This window comes from Mus musculus, chromosome 3, assembly GCF_000001635.26.
Source record: "Mus musculus strain C57BL/6J chromosome 3, GRCm38.p6 C57BL/6J".
Taxonomy (NCBI): Eukaryota; Metazoa; Chordata; class Mammalia; order Rodentia; family Muridae; genus Mus; species Mus musculus.
This window is the reverse complement of record NC_000069.6, coordinates 109,834,226-109,851,206: the sequence shown is the minus strand read 5'-3', so window position 1 is coordinate 109,851,206 and position 16,981 is coordinate 109,834,226. Positions and strand designations below refer to the sequence as shown.

Sequence of the window (16,981 nt, the reverse complement as noted above, 5' to 3'; positions counted from 1 at the left end):
TTACAGTGGTCCATTCATTATGGAGTCCTTTGCTTTCCCTTTGGTAAGGAAGGGGTATTCATACAAAGTATAGGACTAGGACTAAAAATCCCTAAAGAAATCTCTTAGTAGCTATCCAATCAATTAAAGAGAAACTTTCCCTCTACTCTCTGGATAATCCTTTCCAACATCCCTGCTCTGAGCATCTCCACCTACCCCAAGAGACCCAGGCTGCAAATCCTGTTTGAATCAGTACAGCCTTACCCATGCTGAAAATGTTCATTTCAAACATGCAGCACAGTACTGTTTCAGGGCATAATTTTACACAATTTTTACAACATGCCCTTTATAGCCATGGCCAAAAAAAAAAAAAAATCTTGGTGCAACAACTGAGTAACTGATTTAGAAATAAAATACTGAGGGAGCCTTAGTTATGGATTATAAATGGAAAAAAGAATATTTCCCATGATGGTCACTCGTCAAAGGCTTGTGCCGTAAAATCTGTGCCAGGGATAATGTTCGCAGTGTAAATAACAGCATTTGAAGCATTGCCAAAACCAACACCCTTCTAAAAGCATAACTCTGATCATTTGGATAAAGAAATTTACCACTTCTTATCCACGCAAGGCCAGCTCTTCTAATTTCTAAATCAGTCCAGTTTACTTAAACTTGTGAGCAGGCCAAGGCACTTATCTGTTAAGCGATAGACATGTTGACTACCATGAAAATCGGCTGCTCTGTAAGCAGAAGCAGCACTTGCATCCATTCTACCACACATCTACAATTGCAGCTCTGTCCTTGTGATCTTAAAATGTTGTATTGGGGTTACAACCATGCCAATGAGAATGTTTAGCTCTGGCAATCTAATATTTTTGCTTTAGTGCTTGATTTTGCCTATGTGTGTACTTCAAAATGCTCCTTTCAGGCCTTGACAACTGTTTTTGAGCAATTTTAGAGCAGAGGGAACCAGAAAGGCTCTCATGATCTGGCATGTCCAGAGTTTCAGAAATGGATGAATGGGAAAGTAGCTCTTTGGTGCTGGCATGTGTTTCTGCTCTGAGAGGCAGATGTGTGTTGCATGGACCTCTGACTGTATCTGCTCACTCCACATCTCATCTGGCCGCCTCCACCCCATCCCCCATCTCTGAGCATCAGCAGATGTTGACCTTTTATGCATTGAATCAGGAAATTCCAATTTTGTTTTGCACAGTTACCTTTTGAAATCAGTGGTGACCTGAAAGGATGCTGTGTTGTGCCCTTGGAAAATGTACTAATCTTAATTATCAGGAATCTGAGAAAATTTTACCACTAGTATCTGTGGGGGGAAAAAAAAAGGTCTACGACTCAGAATTATATTCTATAGTCTGAATGCCCCTGGCTCTTCATCTTAAAGCACAATGGGTGTTTGGGATTTTTTTATTTTGGTTTGGTTTTGGTTTTGTTTTTTTCTAATCAGTAAGATGAAAGAGGATTCTGTGCTCACCCAGTATCACAAAGGACTAGCTTGCCTGTTGCCTGGTTTTTAAGGTAAATAGTCAAACTATAACATCATCGACTATGATGGTATGTTCCAGGTGTGTTTAATGGCATTAGCAAGTTCCTTCTTTGTGGCCTTATACGGTGCCTGTTGTGTGTACTGGTGAATTCCTTTCCCCTCCACAGAGCAAGAATTCACATGTATGTGACTCATTGACAGGCCTAGAAGGTGCAAAGGATATGGGTACATAGCTTCCAGGTACAAGACAGAGGCAAGGAAGCTGCTTAGATACTTAGCTGAGTCTGGGTATTTCCCAGGGCTTTTCTCTTCACTGTAAAGAAGGAATCAATGAATACAATCTCAACAGCTACCTAGGAAGATTCCACTGTAACAGATGAAACACCCAAGAGGGTCTGATCATCGAAGTGGATTTCGTAGAAAATAAATGATGTATATTATCGATGTAGACTATTGATGTATGTAACCATAAGTCTACATGCATATGTCATTATTTTACAATGGCTGGAGGATTTAGCTCTAATAGACTTTAGTATAGATCTCATATTGTCAATGTCAGCATTAACATTCAAATACATGGACAGCGTGGCTATCCTTTCCGATCATCTGCTAAGAATATTTAAGAAAACCAATTTCCCATTAAGGTCATTTGTACCTGATGCTGTCTATCTACTAGAAAACAGGGTCCTCAAACATTCCCAAAGCACTTGATCTAAAACCTAGTCATTTTGATGTGCTTTGACCCATGGCTGAAAAAAAAATACTCATAGTATTGTCAGCAATTAATGAATCCCAAAATAGAACTGTAACCAATTGAGTCTTGTGACAATTGTTTCTATATAATCTCATATGATGGCAATTCACCCAAGTCTCACTTTATATGAGATATGCATATAATAATTCACAATTATATCTAAGTGAACATTTGTTGATGCTGATGATCCAAATTAATAGATGCTTTGTTGTGGGTGTTTTTGTTTCTAGTGAGAACTTAATCATTGCCTTCTAACATGCATTTTCTAATTCTCAGTCCAGCAGTCCAAAGACTAAACATGTTAAACAATATATTACACAGAGTATAATTAGGCTGGCAAGAACTGTCCTAAGGTTTCGTAGCTTTGTGGGTGTGATTATTATGTCCTACAAAGGCAGATGACAGATGAGTCAGGTGTGAAAGGTATATCTTCCAGAGAATGACATATGACATTAAGAAAATACATTTTAAAATCTTGGGATTTTTAAATAAATGCCAAAGGAAATCCATAAAGACAAAGTAGGGATGTGGCTGGTTTGCAACCATCACTACAGATTACTCTCCTAAATAAATTTCATCCGACTGACAAGATGGTATACGAAGCATACAACAGTGATGGGGCTATTTGGCATCTCCCCCATGCCCCAATTATTAAAATGGAAATAACAATTCACTTAAGGGAAATATCTCATTTTCCTGTTTTCTTTTATAATGAGCATTGCCTTCATCACAGAGTTAAAAATTCATCTCTAATTTGATTTAATTGGCAGGACTATTAAACAAGGGAAATGCTACCTGCAGGGATCCATCAGCCTGTTGAGAAATCCTAGAGATGTTTTCATACTTGAGAACATTTGATGCCAGTTGGAGACCTTGTAAAAATTGTTTTCCATTCAGCATCCAAATATTTCTGTGCAGTGCTGATTTGTTGTAGAAACGTGAATGCCGAGAAGGAAAATGACAAGGTTAATCGGTTACCCACCCAAGGGTTATTAATAATCACGTTCACTCTCTTCACAGGGCTGCAGTGTCTGATTCCCCCGCCTTTGTTTTAATACTTCTAAATCCCCCCAAATAAAAGTTTCATTGCATTGCCCTTTAACTAATTAGATTTTATATAATGAGGGGGAAATGATCAGGCTAGTGTAGCAACATAGCAAATTGCATGGTGTGCTACATTAATTTTGAACTGTTTGCTGATGTTCCAGAAAGAAAGCTAAGATCTCAGGTGCAATGCCTTTTGGGACTATTTTATCATGTACCCAGTATCCTCATCACAGATCCATTTCATACTTGTGTAACTAGCATTTCATATTCATGAAACCTTTGTTGTTATCCTAAAATTGAATGAACATTAGGACATAGCTGCCTTTTTAATCCTGGATAAAATCACATATTCTAATGAGAGGGGAGGAATCTCCCACTTAAGAGAAGAAAAAAATGGAGAGGTTTACCAATCTTTATTGACCAAGATTGCTCATCTTGAACAAATTGGCTTTTTTAGGTTCTAACCTTTACCTAGTCAATTTTAGAATGCCAGTCCACTTTTTAAGTGTGAGCTAAAATCTCTACTTTGCTAGTTGTCTTTGTAGGATAGGTTGTTTTCTAGATAGAAAATATATCAGGGTTCCTGTAATGAATCCTCAAACAAGTTACTGTGAATCCCTACCCTGCAGTAGCTCCTTCCAGGGTGTGTCAATTGAAGTCTTCTTGGAGTACACATCTTCAGTGAGTAGGTGACCAACTGACCACTCCATTTCTTTGGAAAAATTATACAAAGATATGTGCTTTGTATTGTAGGGCCTTGTACCTCAAGTTTTCACAGACTTCTGCTTTACAAATTTGAGGCTCAGAGCGAGCAAGAAAACTTTCCCAGTGAATTAAGAGCTCGACTGTCAATCTAACTTCATAGCATTAAATGAAATAGAAGAGAGTACATAAAGAAAAAAAAAGTGAATATATTGATTCCTGCCAAGATTCTTTCTATGTAGTTAAGAAACACTTTGATTTCCAAATTGTCCCATTTCTGTGCAGAGAACCACAGACTTTGAAGAAAATAGACATTATTTTGCAGTCACTTCATTGTGCTGTCAGCACAATTTGTAAGCATGGCAACCGAGGGCAAAGGATTCCGAACCCTTATCCCATCAAAGCGTGGACTTCCTCCTCCATCGGACACTCCCTGATGTTCTGACCAGAGAGGAAGTATATAACTGTTGCATTATGATAGAACACAAAGCAGCACTGAGGCATGCAAATTATGAAAGATGCTTACACATGCTGTATGAAAATGAACTGATCTTTTTATCTGTTGGAAGAGTTGCTTACAGAAAACTAAGGTTAACTGTGTCATCCCAAGGAAAGAGTTCCTGCTATGACATTAAATGCATCTCTCCCACCAGCCTAATGATGAAGCATTTCTCAGAAGTAGAGTGGTATCTGTGAAGACTGCAAGATTACCTCCAGGGGAATTTCTCCTGAAGAGCTCTGAGATGTTCTGTAGACTCTTGCTAGGAACATGAATAGCAGTATTTCAGGATTTCCCAAGGAACACTAGCAATGGTTATACACATTCAAAAATACCCCGTGTTGTTGTTTCCACTCAATTTTTCACTCCGTATTCCCTTAGACAGTACTTCATGAAGATTCGCAAGCATCTTTCCAGTACCAGCTTCTGTCACAGTGGGCTTTTAGAACCAAAATATTATATTAATACTAGTGCCATTAATATATTTGAAGAACAACTCTTCCAATTTCATCTTAGACATGAAGCAAAGGTAAAATTCCAGATAATATCTAGTTTCCAAGTCCTGTCTTAAACCTTTCCTATTAAGAGATAGCCTCTTGGTTATTTAAAACACCACAATGCGAGATAGTATGTCATGAATATTCTAAAAAAAAAAATCTACATTTTCTCCTTGATGAGAAAGGATAGTCAGTTTACTCAGTACTTAAACTGTTCACATACTGAAACTCAGTTTTTATTTCTGATTACTAAATGTCACATGATGGAATATTCTCTTCAAATTTTGGTTATATAAACCAAAAGCCTCTGCTTAAAGATTGGTTTTCAGTTTGATTGACTATGCTGTAGGGACTAGAGGGTTAGTTTTAGCAATTCTACAATGGTGCTTTTGAATTTACAGTGCAGAAACATTTCTTGGGGCACAAAGGAGAAAATAAATATTCTTTCATATTCTCATCTTTAGAATGTGAATCTCAATTTTTCTAACTCATGAAAAAGAATTTCAAGTGTTACAAATACGTTGTTTCAAAATTTTCACAAGGATTTTTAAAACAAAAATCCAGCAAAACTACATAATTGAATTATATGCTAAACTACTATGTTTCCAAGTAGAAACATGGAAATTACCATCCCTGCATTGTGAAAGGTCGAAATCTAGTATTTCTCATATTTTGAAAGATAATTTGTTTCATTCTGAATAGTAGAGTTTATTGATACACTTGCAAACCAGATTATTCCGTGGAGCAAGCTGTATCTTTATGCGCTTCATACAGGTCAGAATAACTTATTTGGGAGAAAATTAAGATTAAACAATTAGGGGAGCACATTCTTCTCCCTGCTTTGATAAATATTCTAGAAGAATATTTTTATTATATTATATTTGATCTCTATTGCCACAGTAACCACAATAGAAAAGAGATAATGGCTACTGGATGCTCACTGCAACACAGTTTCCATAAAATAAATGTCAGCCTCCACTTTACCAATGAGAAAACTCAGGCTTAGAGAAGTTAAGAACTTCTAAAGTTAGAATTTGAGTTCTGGTCTGAGCTCTGTTTATGCCTACCATATTTTAAATAAATTTCCACTAAACAGTTATTTCCTATGCTCTTTATAAATAAAACTTGATTTTTAAAATAAGAGGAGAATTATAACCTATTACAGATATTAATATATTACTTATTTTTAAGAGCACGTTCACAGCATATATATTATGTTCTCTTTATCATGTATATAGGAAGTCTATGAAGTCCACTTAAGGAGATAGCAACACATAAGTCTATTTTACCATATGGGCCTGTGTCACAGAAGACCATTCCTGAGTGTTTGACCACCTACAAGTGGGGATTCCTCCCCAGCAGTGCTATTTCAGCTCCGACTGAAGAGTAACTGTGGTAGTAAAAAGGTTCACAACCAAAGCATGGAACCAACAAGAATTTTCTCTCAGAGGGGATTCTAAAGGGCAGATATGTCATCCCATAGGCTTTGTGCCTCCATAACGTCAGCGTGATCTTGTTAAGCCAGGAAGAAAACGCTGTTGTGATAGAACTTGTCAGCTGAAAGAAATCATGGAGATCACTTCTCTAGCATCTTTGTCTTCAGCGTAAAGAAACTGGAGTTTGGAGATATTAACAGCCAGACAGCTGCTCCTCAGTGGTACAGCTGAGGCCAGCTTCTTCATCTTAGACTCTTAGGGCTATTTGCCTCAGAACGAAGCACCGCTCTGAGACTTAGAGACTCTCCTAGCTGATTGGGGAAATAAAATGAAATCAATAAATTTGCAGCAGTTTTCCCAATATTATACAAGTTCTTTTGATGTAGTGTAAGATTGCCTATCTCTACTGTTTATCTACTTTAGCCATCCCAGTAGCTAAGGAGTCTCGGGGGTTTCGTTACATCTGGATATGATAAGATAGAACATGTTTCAATTATGCTATCTGTATACTTTCCAGTGCGCCTAATTTACTTCAGGGAATTAAATATTTGTTCATATTTATTGATAATCAACTTAATGACAGAATCTTAAGAGAAGAGAAAGAATGAGAGAGTAATATGATAGTTTTTGTTGTTTTCTAAGTTGGCCTTGTATTATAAAACAAAATATACTTTAAATTTAAGATGAGCTATCAAGTTTTTCAAAAATCTCATGCTTGGCCAGATATCTAAGCATATATGGATAGACAGTAGCCAGATAGGAGGTTTTTGGAGCCACAGATAGTAATACTCATTTCTCAGGATGTTTTTACTTCCTCAAAAACACATAGCATATAATATTTGTATCACTGGAAAATTAGACAAGGAATTATGGATTTGTTCAGGAACATTAGCAACCCTACATAATACAAACTTCCAGGAAAAAAAAGAAAATGTCTAATTCTATTCTCAAGCAAAAGCAAGGGATTCCCTTACCCAAGACACTTAATGACACAAAATGAAGGGAGATATTCTATGTCGGGGACACATAATAACTACTGTCCACTTAGAGAATCTCACACAGTTCAGCTAAATAGTCTATACTCTTAATGTTCAAAACAGGTCAATAAACTACAACCTCAAATTCCCAAGGGGGATAAGAATCCCTTAAAAAAAAAAAATAAAACCAGGAAAATAACTGCCCTAAAAATCATCAATAAACATTTAATATATTGGAATAGGTAATAAAGTTTCATTCATGGAGTTAATTACTAAAAATTATTTATAAACTATTATAAGAATTGATTAAATTTCTTTCATTCTTTAAGGCTTCCACTTTATAGCCTGTGTCGGGCCTGGAGCTGATTATGCAGTCCAGGCCAGGGTTTAACTTGTGAGAATTTCCCAGTCTTCACCTCCCAGGTGCTTAGAAAGTTGTTTAAAATTCTTGATAAAGTTTATGAACAGAATAATGAATTAGATAGTTGTGTTTATTTCATCAAAAACAACGTCATTAAACAGTTCACATTACAGTTATCAACCTTATCCCTACTTAGGGCATTTATTTGCCTCTCACTAAGCTAATACTATCTTAATTTGATACCAACAATATAAGTAACTAGAATCAAGCTAATTAACTAAAATGTGTTAAATAAACAATTTTGGCATGATTCTCTCAAACTGTAAATGTACAACTTCCCAAAGCTGATCACGAGAAACCAATTAGACTTATTCTACTAATCCAGTACCTACACACTGTCAAAATGGTGAGATGAGAATCAACACCTTATGAATCACCCAGGTATCTGGCATATATGTAGCCAAGTATTTGTTTATTTAGCAATGTCCAGATGCACATTTGGGAAAACATGACGTTCTTTTTCTACTCATTTAATTTTAATAGACACAGAAATATTAATATTTTTCTCTGCTCGTGCATCTCCACGTATGAAAGCAGAGGAGAACTGGGGGGTGGCACCAATGGATCGGGGAGATTAGCTTTTCAAACAAGCCATTTAGAGTAATATGAAAGTTCCATGTCTTCCAAGAACTTTATTGGCTATAATCTAATGATGGAGGAAACAATCTGATAATACCTGTTTACAGTAGCTCAGCCACTTGGTATCAATTTCTCAATTATCAGATACTTATGGAAGGTCCCTCAAAGGCTTTGTTGGTCTTTGAGGAGATTCAATCTAATCAGGATAACAAAAAGTAGACCTATGAAATTTTAACTAGCAATATTAAAACTCAGGCCAGTCCACATTGCCAACAAGAAGTTAGAATGCAGTGAGGCAGAACAGAGTCACAACTGCCCCAAGGACTGGGTAATCACAAAGAATGACACACAAGATGCATGTTTCTGAGCTGTTTTTAATGACTGAGATTTAAATCGTGAAATAGCTGCTTTCCTAGCCATGGTCTTTGAACTTAATAAAACTACCAGATTCAGAACATCAAACCTTAAACATGAAGCGCTTCTTGCCATCTGGGGTATTTGGGGTTTTGGGGTTTGTAGCTGATGGACCTAAAACAGAATTAATAGTATAAAATAAAACTATGTTCTTGATTGCTTCTGGTTTATAACAAGTAACTTTAGAAATGCATCTTGAGGAGAAAATATATCCATACATACAAGGTTGTAGATGAGATTGGAAGACCTTTGGGCTACTCCTTAGCAAGAATCACTAGTAATCCCTCTTTCCTTCTCTGAGAAATTGCATGCATAAAAATAGGAAATAGATCCACTTCTTGTCAGAGATAATGGCTCACACTTAAAACATACCGCAGAGGATTCTCATGAAAGACTAATGCAACCAGTTCATATCTGTAAATATAAATTGAGTAGAATAAAAACTTCAAGTGAGAAAATTATTTCTTTAGTGTTATCTTCTGGCTTCAGGCACCAGCTTTTCATATCAGTTTGGATTGTTGAAGTTTCTATTTGGTTATTTGTGTAAGAACACTCTACTTATTTCCAAAGTAAAGGCAGAGCTTCGTTAAAGAAGTCACTATACAAATAATGTCCATTCAATGATCTGGGAGTCATCAATTGCTTGCTCTTGTTTGGTGTGGAAGTCATGTTTTGTTTAAGTGCATCACAACCAAGTTAAAAAAACAAACAAACAAGGTGTGTGCTTCATGTCTTTGTCCATATATATATTTTTGTTGTTGTTGTTGTTGTTTAGACCAAATGACATCATACCTCAAAATAACACTCCCTGATTTTTCCTGATGCATGCAGCTCCTCCAAAGTTTAATAGGATATGGCCGAATATTTCTTCCCTTGAGGTTTCTAACCCAAAACAAGGTAGGAGCATCTAAAATTCCTACTGATATAAAAATCCCATGTTTGGGGGGAAAATCCTATATACCATCTTAACACGAACTAGAACATTACCACGGATGCTTTGTCTTTGAATGAATCCTAATTTGAATCTTTATTTTTTCTAATATGAATATAGTCCCAGAAATACTGGAGTGAAAGAGGACTGAGGGGAAAATCAGATGGAACAGGATTTATAAGTCTTGAAAAAATGTACTTTTGTAGAGTCTCAAGAAAAGCCTAGAGTTTAGTTGTCAACATAGCATGGATATAAATCTTAAAAAACGTGTGGACACTACAAACTCCTTCCTTCCCTTTTGCTCTTCTTAAGTAAACTCACTGGTTGCCTCCACTGTTCTGAGGATCAAGATGAACATATAAGGGCATCACTGAAACTCCCAGAGCGTCTGTTTACTATTATTCCATATCAACTTGCAAAATTCTCTCTCTCTCTCTCTCTCTCCCTCTCTCTCTCTCTCTCTCTTGCTCTCTCTCTTGCTCTCTCACTCGCTCTCTCTCTCTCCCTCCCTCTATCCTGCCCTCCCTTTCTCTCTCTACTTCTGCCTCTGCCTCTCTTTTCTTTCTTTTTCATATATCTATATCGATGCATGATGCATGTATACACATCCTAAAACATTCTCTTGTTGGAATTATCTTTCCATCCCATTTACCAAGGAACATTCACGTTTACCAGCTTAGAAAAAAAAATCCTGGTCTGTTCTCAGAACAGTAATTATTTTATGGCTTCTGGTGTCAGAAGGAAGGAAGGAAGGAAGGAAGGAAAGAATGAAGAAAGGAAGGAACTAGAAGCAGAAGGAAAGAGGAAGAGTGGAAACTAGCAGTAGGATTACATAGGAAGAAATAGAATTATTAAAATGGATCATAAAGTTGTGAAGCTGAAATTTTAGATTAACGTTAAATTCACACCAAGACCTTCCTATATGTACATGTGTTTGTATATAAACAGGAGCTTATCTCAATAGAAAGCAGTGTTCTTTTTTGCCTTCTTTCTCCAAAAATAAAACATTCATCACTGACTTCTGCCTTCTTTAGTTATAGACAGGATGTTCCTTTTGAACTCTAATGAATACAGATGGAGGAGGAAATGAGCAAAAGGAGGAACCAGGAAATAGCTACTAAGCAAAACAAAATATATTAGCAATTTGTTGAGGAGTCAAATTGGAAGGGCTGCATTTTCAGTCCACTATTGGAGTGATGAAATCGAGACTGTCCTAGATACATACATTACTAGCAAATAGAATTACCTTAATCATTTGCTCTAAATGGATTTCTCCAAGTTTCTGGGTACATACATGGAAGAAGAAATACAGTTCAAGTTTATTCCTGCTAATAGCATTCCCCGAGGAGCTGCAGGGTGAGGGGAGAAAAGGTTAGTCTTATTCCTTGGCAAGTTCAGTGGGAGCACCTTTGAATGGCACACAGTTTTTCCCACTGAATTCAGTACTATGACAAACATACAAGAAAAGACCTCAGGCTTAACACTTCTCCACGGCGAGTTTTGATCTGAATAAGATTATGCTTTGTTCAAATCATGAAATGAACCCATTTGATTATTCTGCTGGTTTTGGTGTCATGGGATTAAAGCTTTCAGAAACAGCATTAGAGAAGGCCAATTGTACATTTTTTTTTAGGATGTGGATAAGGGGCTCAAATTAAGCTACTTAAAAATGTAACACAGCTGGATTAAGTGCTTAAACTCAAAATACTAATGCCAGGTAAAATGTCTGGTGGAGGACAGTTCTGTGGAACGATAATTTATCTTGCCAACATCAGCAAAGACCCCCAGACCTTATTCTGTTTTTGTTACTTGCACAAGAAACTCATCATAAATCGGTGGAAAAGAAACAGCAGACTAGTTTAGAAGGACAATCCTGTCATTAACAAAGGACAGCAACACTGAGGCAATACACAGTGGGACAGGAAACACAATTCTTAGAGGGACCCATATTCACATGACTTGGAGGTCAAATGCTGCCGAAAGCTTGACCGTATGACTATATTCTGAGATCTCTAGTAGGTTCAGCAACAACAACAAATGGTCTAGCTGGTTCATATATAGACACATTTATACCTCTAAAAACAAAAGCTTTATTACTAATGACAGTGTTGAAACATTTGCAGCCAAATAGGAACTTTCCTTTGTAATTGCAACAGATTTCCAGGAAAAGAAAAAAAAAAAAGATAAGAACATTCTCTTCATCAGGGCTCCACAGAGTGGGTTGGTAATAAGGTATTAATTACAGTTTGAACGTTTCACTATTGTCTCTAATTTGCTGTTCATTTTTTTAAACCAGTTGCTCCCAAATTAGCTTTGTCAACAGTTTCTTCTGTTCAAGTTGCAAACCACAAGCGAGGTAGGAATTCTTGGATTCATACAGTGATCCCATGGTGTTATGTGTTGTGAGACATTGCACTGTATGAATCTGGAATATCTGTGAAGTGTACCCATCAGCTTATCGGTGAGGCATGTTGACTGATACCCAGCTAATGCATCAACAAGTACCGAGAATGTTACATATATAAAAAGTGGCTTCACTCAGAAATTCACCTGCAATGAAAGATGCCCCAAGATTTGTTTTCTGAAAAACTAATGTTTTGGTAGGAATTATGACAGTTAAGATTCTTGGGTAGACCATGAGTTTGAGAGCTCTAACACCCATGCTCCTTTTATTGAAAATAAGAAAATCCACTGGCAGTGGGTCTCAAGGATGTTTGTCGTGATGCCAGAAAGGCAGGCTTCTTTTATGGTTCTCATTTCACTGTGTCACTAAGGAAATATATTTGAGTTTCTGATGCCAAACATGGTTTTGAACAAATGTGCAAAACATCCATGAAGAGTTCTGGATTAAGTATTGGCCACATTCTAAAGTAATAGTCCTGTCACTTCCTTTAAATTAAAATGGGCAGCTGCTCATCTGTGACTCATGATTGGCCTACTCCAGCTAGCATCTGTCATTCACAGAATGAAGATTTTTCAGGAAACATGAAGACCCTGTTTTTATTTCTTCACCAAAATTTCTTAAATGTCCTCTGTAACAGGTGTGTCTTGTTTTCCACTCTTCACTGTTGGGCATATGTCTTCCTCCTTGTTCCTTATTTTATTTTCCATGAAAACACCTCTTGGTAAAATCAGACCTTGGTTTGGTCTTTGTGGTAAAATACCAGGAGAGCTTTCTTCTTGCTTAATAAATTTAGCTGTTTACAAGATTGCAGTCAATAGTGAATTTATATTTGAAGCATATAGGGAAAAGGAGAAAATTGGTGACAAGATGGGAAAAGGGAAAATAATCACATTTAAACTATGTCCTGATGCATCATGGTGTATTTTGAAGTAAGGGATATTGAGAATGCCTTTGGAGGCAATTTCATCTGGGCTGGGAGTTATAGAGAATAGATACAAATGAACCTGTGGTAGGTTCAGAGGGTTAGAAGTTGATCTGGACTCATGATCTATATCACAGCAGTCATTAGAACTATGGTAAGAAGCTTCCCCATCCATAATCAGCAATGCTGTTGAGCCAAACAAAAGAGATGAAGGAGAACAGAGACGAGAGAATGGAAACCCTTTCATTCACTCTTATGCCCAATATACCAAAGGCCTCTTGACGTGAGTCTGACCCTGTGACCTCTTGTTTCTTCAGTCAGAGTGCTAATTACTTGCAGACACATTTCAGAAGCAGGAAGAAGGCAGCTAATAGAGGAGATTTATTATTTAAAATGTACAGAAGGGTCTCAGAACTTGCAGAAGGATGAAGAACATGGTAGAGTGAAGAAGAAAAAAAAATGAAAGAGAATTTTACAGGTTTTTCATTTCTGCCATGGGAAAGAGCTCAAGGGAAGCATCATCCAAACCTTTTCTGTGTAGATGAATGAAATGAGTTTTCAACAGCTTTGGATTTGAGTAGCCTTTCCTTGTTTGAGGAAATGATCTATGACAACCAGAGTGCACGTTGTTGTCATTGCTATAGTCACATGGGTGATGTAATAATATAATTTCATAAAAAGGAGTAAAATAAGAAAAAAAGACATAGAAGGGAAAAGAAATCTTTTCTTCTTCCTGATACTATTTTTCTTCAGTTGTCTTTGTCTCCAACTTTTGGCTTTCCTGTTCCGCTAAGGTCTTCCACAGCCAGTTTCAGTCAGAAGAAACCTTGTGAAAAACCTCAGAGTTGTGGGCCTTGGTTTCCATGGAAAGCCAATTAACAAATCAATTAAAGAGCCAACTATGAGTGCTTTCCCTCTCAAAAGCATCTCTAGCCTGCCTTAGTCTTAACTGGTCACTAATAAGCACCTCATTATCATAAGCACCTTGCATGACAGAACATGATATATGTAAGATAGGTATATTATAGATCTAAGCATAGTTGTAAAAGTCAATGTCTACTGACTAGATCACTGGTCCATGGCTGAAGACATCTGAAGGCATATTTAATTGTTGCACATTGGGGTTTTCTACTGTTTCTAAGGCTGATGACACTTCTGCATTTCCTTCATTGCATAGGAGAGCCCAACCCAACACTTAGTGTCAATCACACTGGTGCATGACTGGACCTCTTTCTCTTTACCTCCTCACATAAGGTGCCTGGTACACAAGAATCTTGATAAATTTGTTGCCTGTGCTCGCTCTGTCACACCATGTATTCATGAATGTGTGCTTTAGAGACTTCAGCTCTGTTTACTGATGCAATAACACATGCCTGTTATGTTATATATTCCAATGTGACTTGAAATTTAAAAATATAAAGGCACAGCAATGTGCAGAAAGCTACTTTTTTTCTTCCTAAACTGGTCTGTACACAGATGCATTGACTCAGCTAATATAATCACTAACTCGGTTATTTCTTATTGTGTGGTGCTGTTTTTCTAAACTGTATAATGCGTAGGACGTAGTTGTACTCTCTTGGGATTTGAGTGGTAGAAGAATATATTTAAACGTTTCTTTCCTCTGTGTTTTCCTCTGTCTCCTGTGGGAGAGTACTTTAAGATCATTATTCATTCATTTATTTTCTCATTCAATAGAATTCCGAGTGATTAGCATATGTGAGGAAATGCTTTCAGTTCTGTGGTTATAGCTTCAAGCAAAGCAGATATGGTCTACACGCATGTGTTTATACTGAATAGATAGCAAGACCTTTTAAAAATGCATTTTTCAGATATTATAAATGCTAATAAAAACATAAAAACGGATTAAGATACTGGAAGATTAGTACATTTAAGTGGCAGGGTTATTATTTCAGATGAAGTACTCAGAGAATTCTCTTTAGCCTGGACTTGACAAAGTGCTGGGGGAGGGAAAATACTGAGTAGAGATGTCAGGAGAGGAAGACATCTGACCCACCCAAGGGACAATATAATCATGGAAATGTGCTTTATGTGTTTCAAGAGCAATAAAAAGGCGTCTTGCAACAAGTGAAGGAAAGGGTGGAAAAAGTCAGGAAGAAGTCAAGGATTCATAAACTAAAGAAAGAAGCAGTGAACTTTCTAATATGATTGAAATGGGAAGCCAATTGGATGTTAAGGAGTGAGGCACCCTGGGCTAATCTGAGTTTCTATTGGATCATTCTCACTGCCAGGAAATGCAGCTTAGAGATGATGACAACAATGTCAGTGAAGTGTGATGTTATCTGCAGCTGAGGATGAGATGGCGGAGATGGTGAGAAGTCACCTTTGCCACAGATATGAAAGCAGAGCCAGGTGGATTGATTCATTGACTGGTGTAGGCAGAGAAAAGAAGAGATGCCAAAGACAATCCTGGCATTGCAACCTAAGCAGTGGGAGAGATGGACTTGGTATTTCTTAGGATGCTGGTTGAGCAGCAGAGCTAGGAAGGGACCTCAGCATCTCAGTTTCAAACACCTTAACGTTAAGATGTTATTTAAATATACTGGTGGAGATGGTGTGAAGGGTGTCAAGTGTAAGACATGCATCTGAATGGATTCTTACTAACTAGAAAGCTGGTTCAGGTTAGAAAATAGTATTTTGGAATGCTATACATGGAGATGTTTTTAACGTCTACATATACATGATTTTTAAACTCTTAAAAATATCTAGCTGGAATTTAAAAAGCATAAAGGCCCAAGGACTAAACTCTGAAACATGTAAACTTTGAAGACATAAAGCAAATGTATAACAACAAAAACAATGAGTATGGAAGGAGGAGATCCAACATCTAGGGTTATACTGTAACTCTTTAGGGAAGGACTACCAAATAACCAGAGGATGCAATTGCAGTTAATGAGCATAAACTTCAAGTGAAACTTGTTTGAAAATAGGAAATAGATTCCCACCCATGTATGGTTGCTAACATTTTAGTATGGCGAGGTAAAGAATTGAATTAAGTCACGAACAATTTTCCCCAGAAGACTGAGTGGAAGTAAGAGGGTAGTGGAAAATGTAGAAGGAAGTGAGGTTCTAAGAAGGTTCCATAGATTCTAGGCGGAAAGGAAGATGTGGTAGGTCAACAGTTAGTCTCAGACCTTGGGACTTTTGATGTGCAGCACAACTCAAATTGGATCATATTAGGAAGGATCATGCTGGGCTCTGTGCTTGAGCAGAAGACTTGAAAACCAGAAAGTAAAGGATGGTAAATTAATAGCCTGAAAATAATAGGACAGTGTAATAATCACTTATGAATTATCCCTTTTTGAGAATTTTTAAAAACTTTATTATAAAGTACTTCCAAATAAATTAAAACATCATACCAAAATTAACCATACCCAAATTCTATATAGCTTAATGAACAGATACATACTTATAATTGATATATATTTTATCTATATATTCCTCTAAAGCCTTCCAAATACTTTTTAAATTTTATATCCTCAAATATATTATTGCCAGAGAGGAAAGCTTTTCCAAGGTCTCAGAAACATTCTCGAAAAAGTCTTTTAAATGATGAAGTTGTCATCAGCCTACTTCCTAGAACATCTTTGATTTTTAATATCCACTTACCTTTGGAAATACATTTATGATAGTACAAATGTAGTAGATTATGCTATCTTAAATAGCTATTCCCAATTCACCTATCAAATTAATAATTTGATTTTCAAACAGGATCCCGGAATAATTAGTGCCATCACAGAAATGAAGGCATTGTGGGTTTGGTGACTTGTTTTCAGAAGTAACTCACTTCAAGATCTGTAACTTGACTGCTGTTGGTAGCATTGTTATTGCTGTGACACGTCTTACTTCATTTTATTTCGATATTTTCATTCTCACACTGAAGTTCCACAGCCTCTTACTCCCAAT

The 16,981-nt window shown here is 36.8% G+C and overlaps 1 protein-coding gene across 12 annotated transcripts in view; it reads left to right on the top strand.

Moving 5' to 3' along the window:
- The window catches only part of Ntng1 (netrin G1), a 369,923-nt gene that overhangs the window by 298,766 nt on the left and 54,176 nt on the right, over window positions 1-16,981 (top strand). For 5 of the 12 annotated variants that reach the window (NM_001163350.1, XM_011240293.3, XM_011240292.3 and 2 more), the window contains exons 6-7: window positions 9,632-9,697; window positions 12,028-12,087. The exons of 5 other annotated variants lie outside the window; for them this stretch is intronic. In NM_001163350.1, coding sequence (NP_001156822.1) covers window positions 9,632-9,697; window positions 12,028-12,087 — 126 coding nt within the window. The remainder of the gene's footprint in view (window positions 1-9,631; window positions 9,698-12,027; window positions 12,088-16,981) is intronic. 2 more of the 12 variants (NM_133488.1, XM_011240294.3) reach the window with 1 other exon arrangement.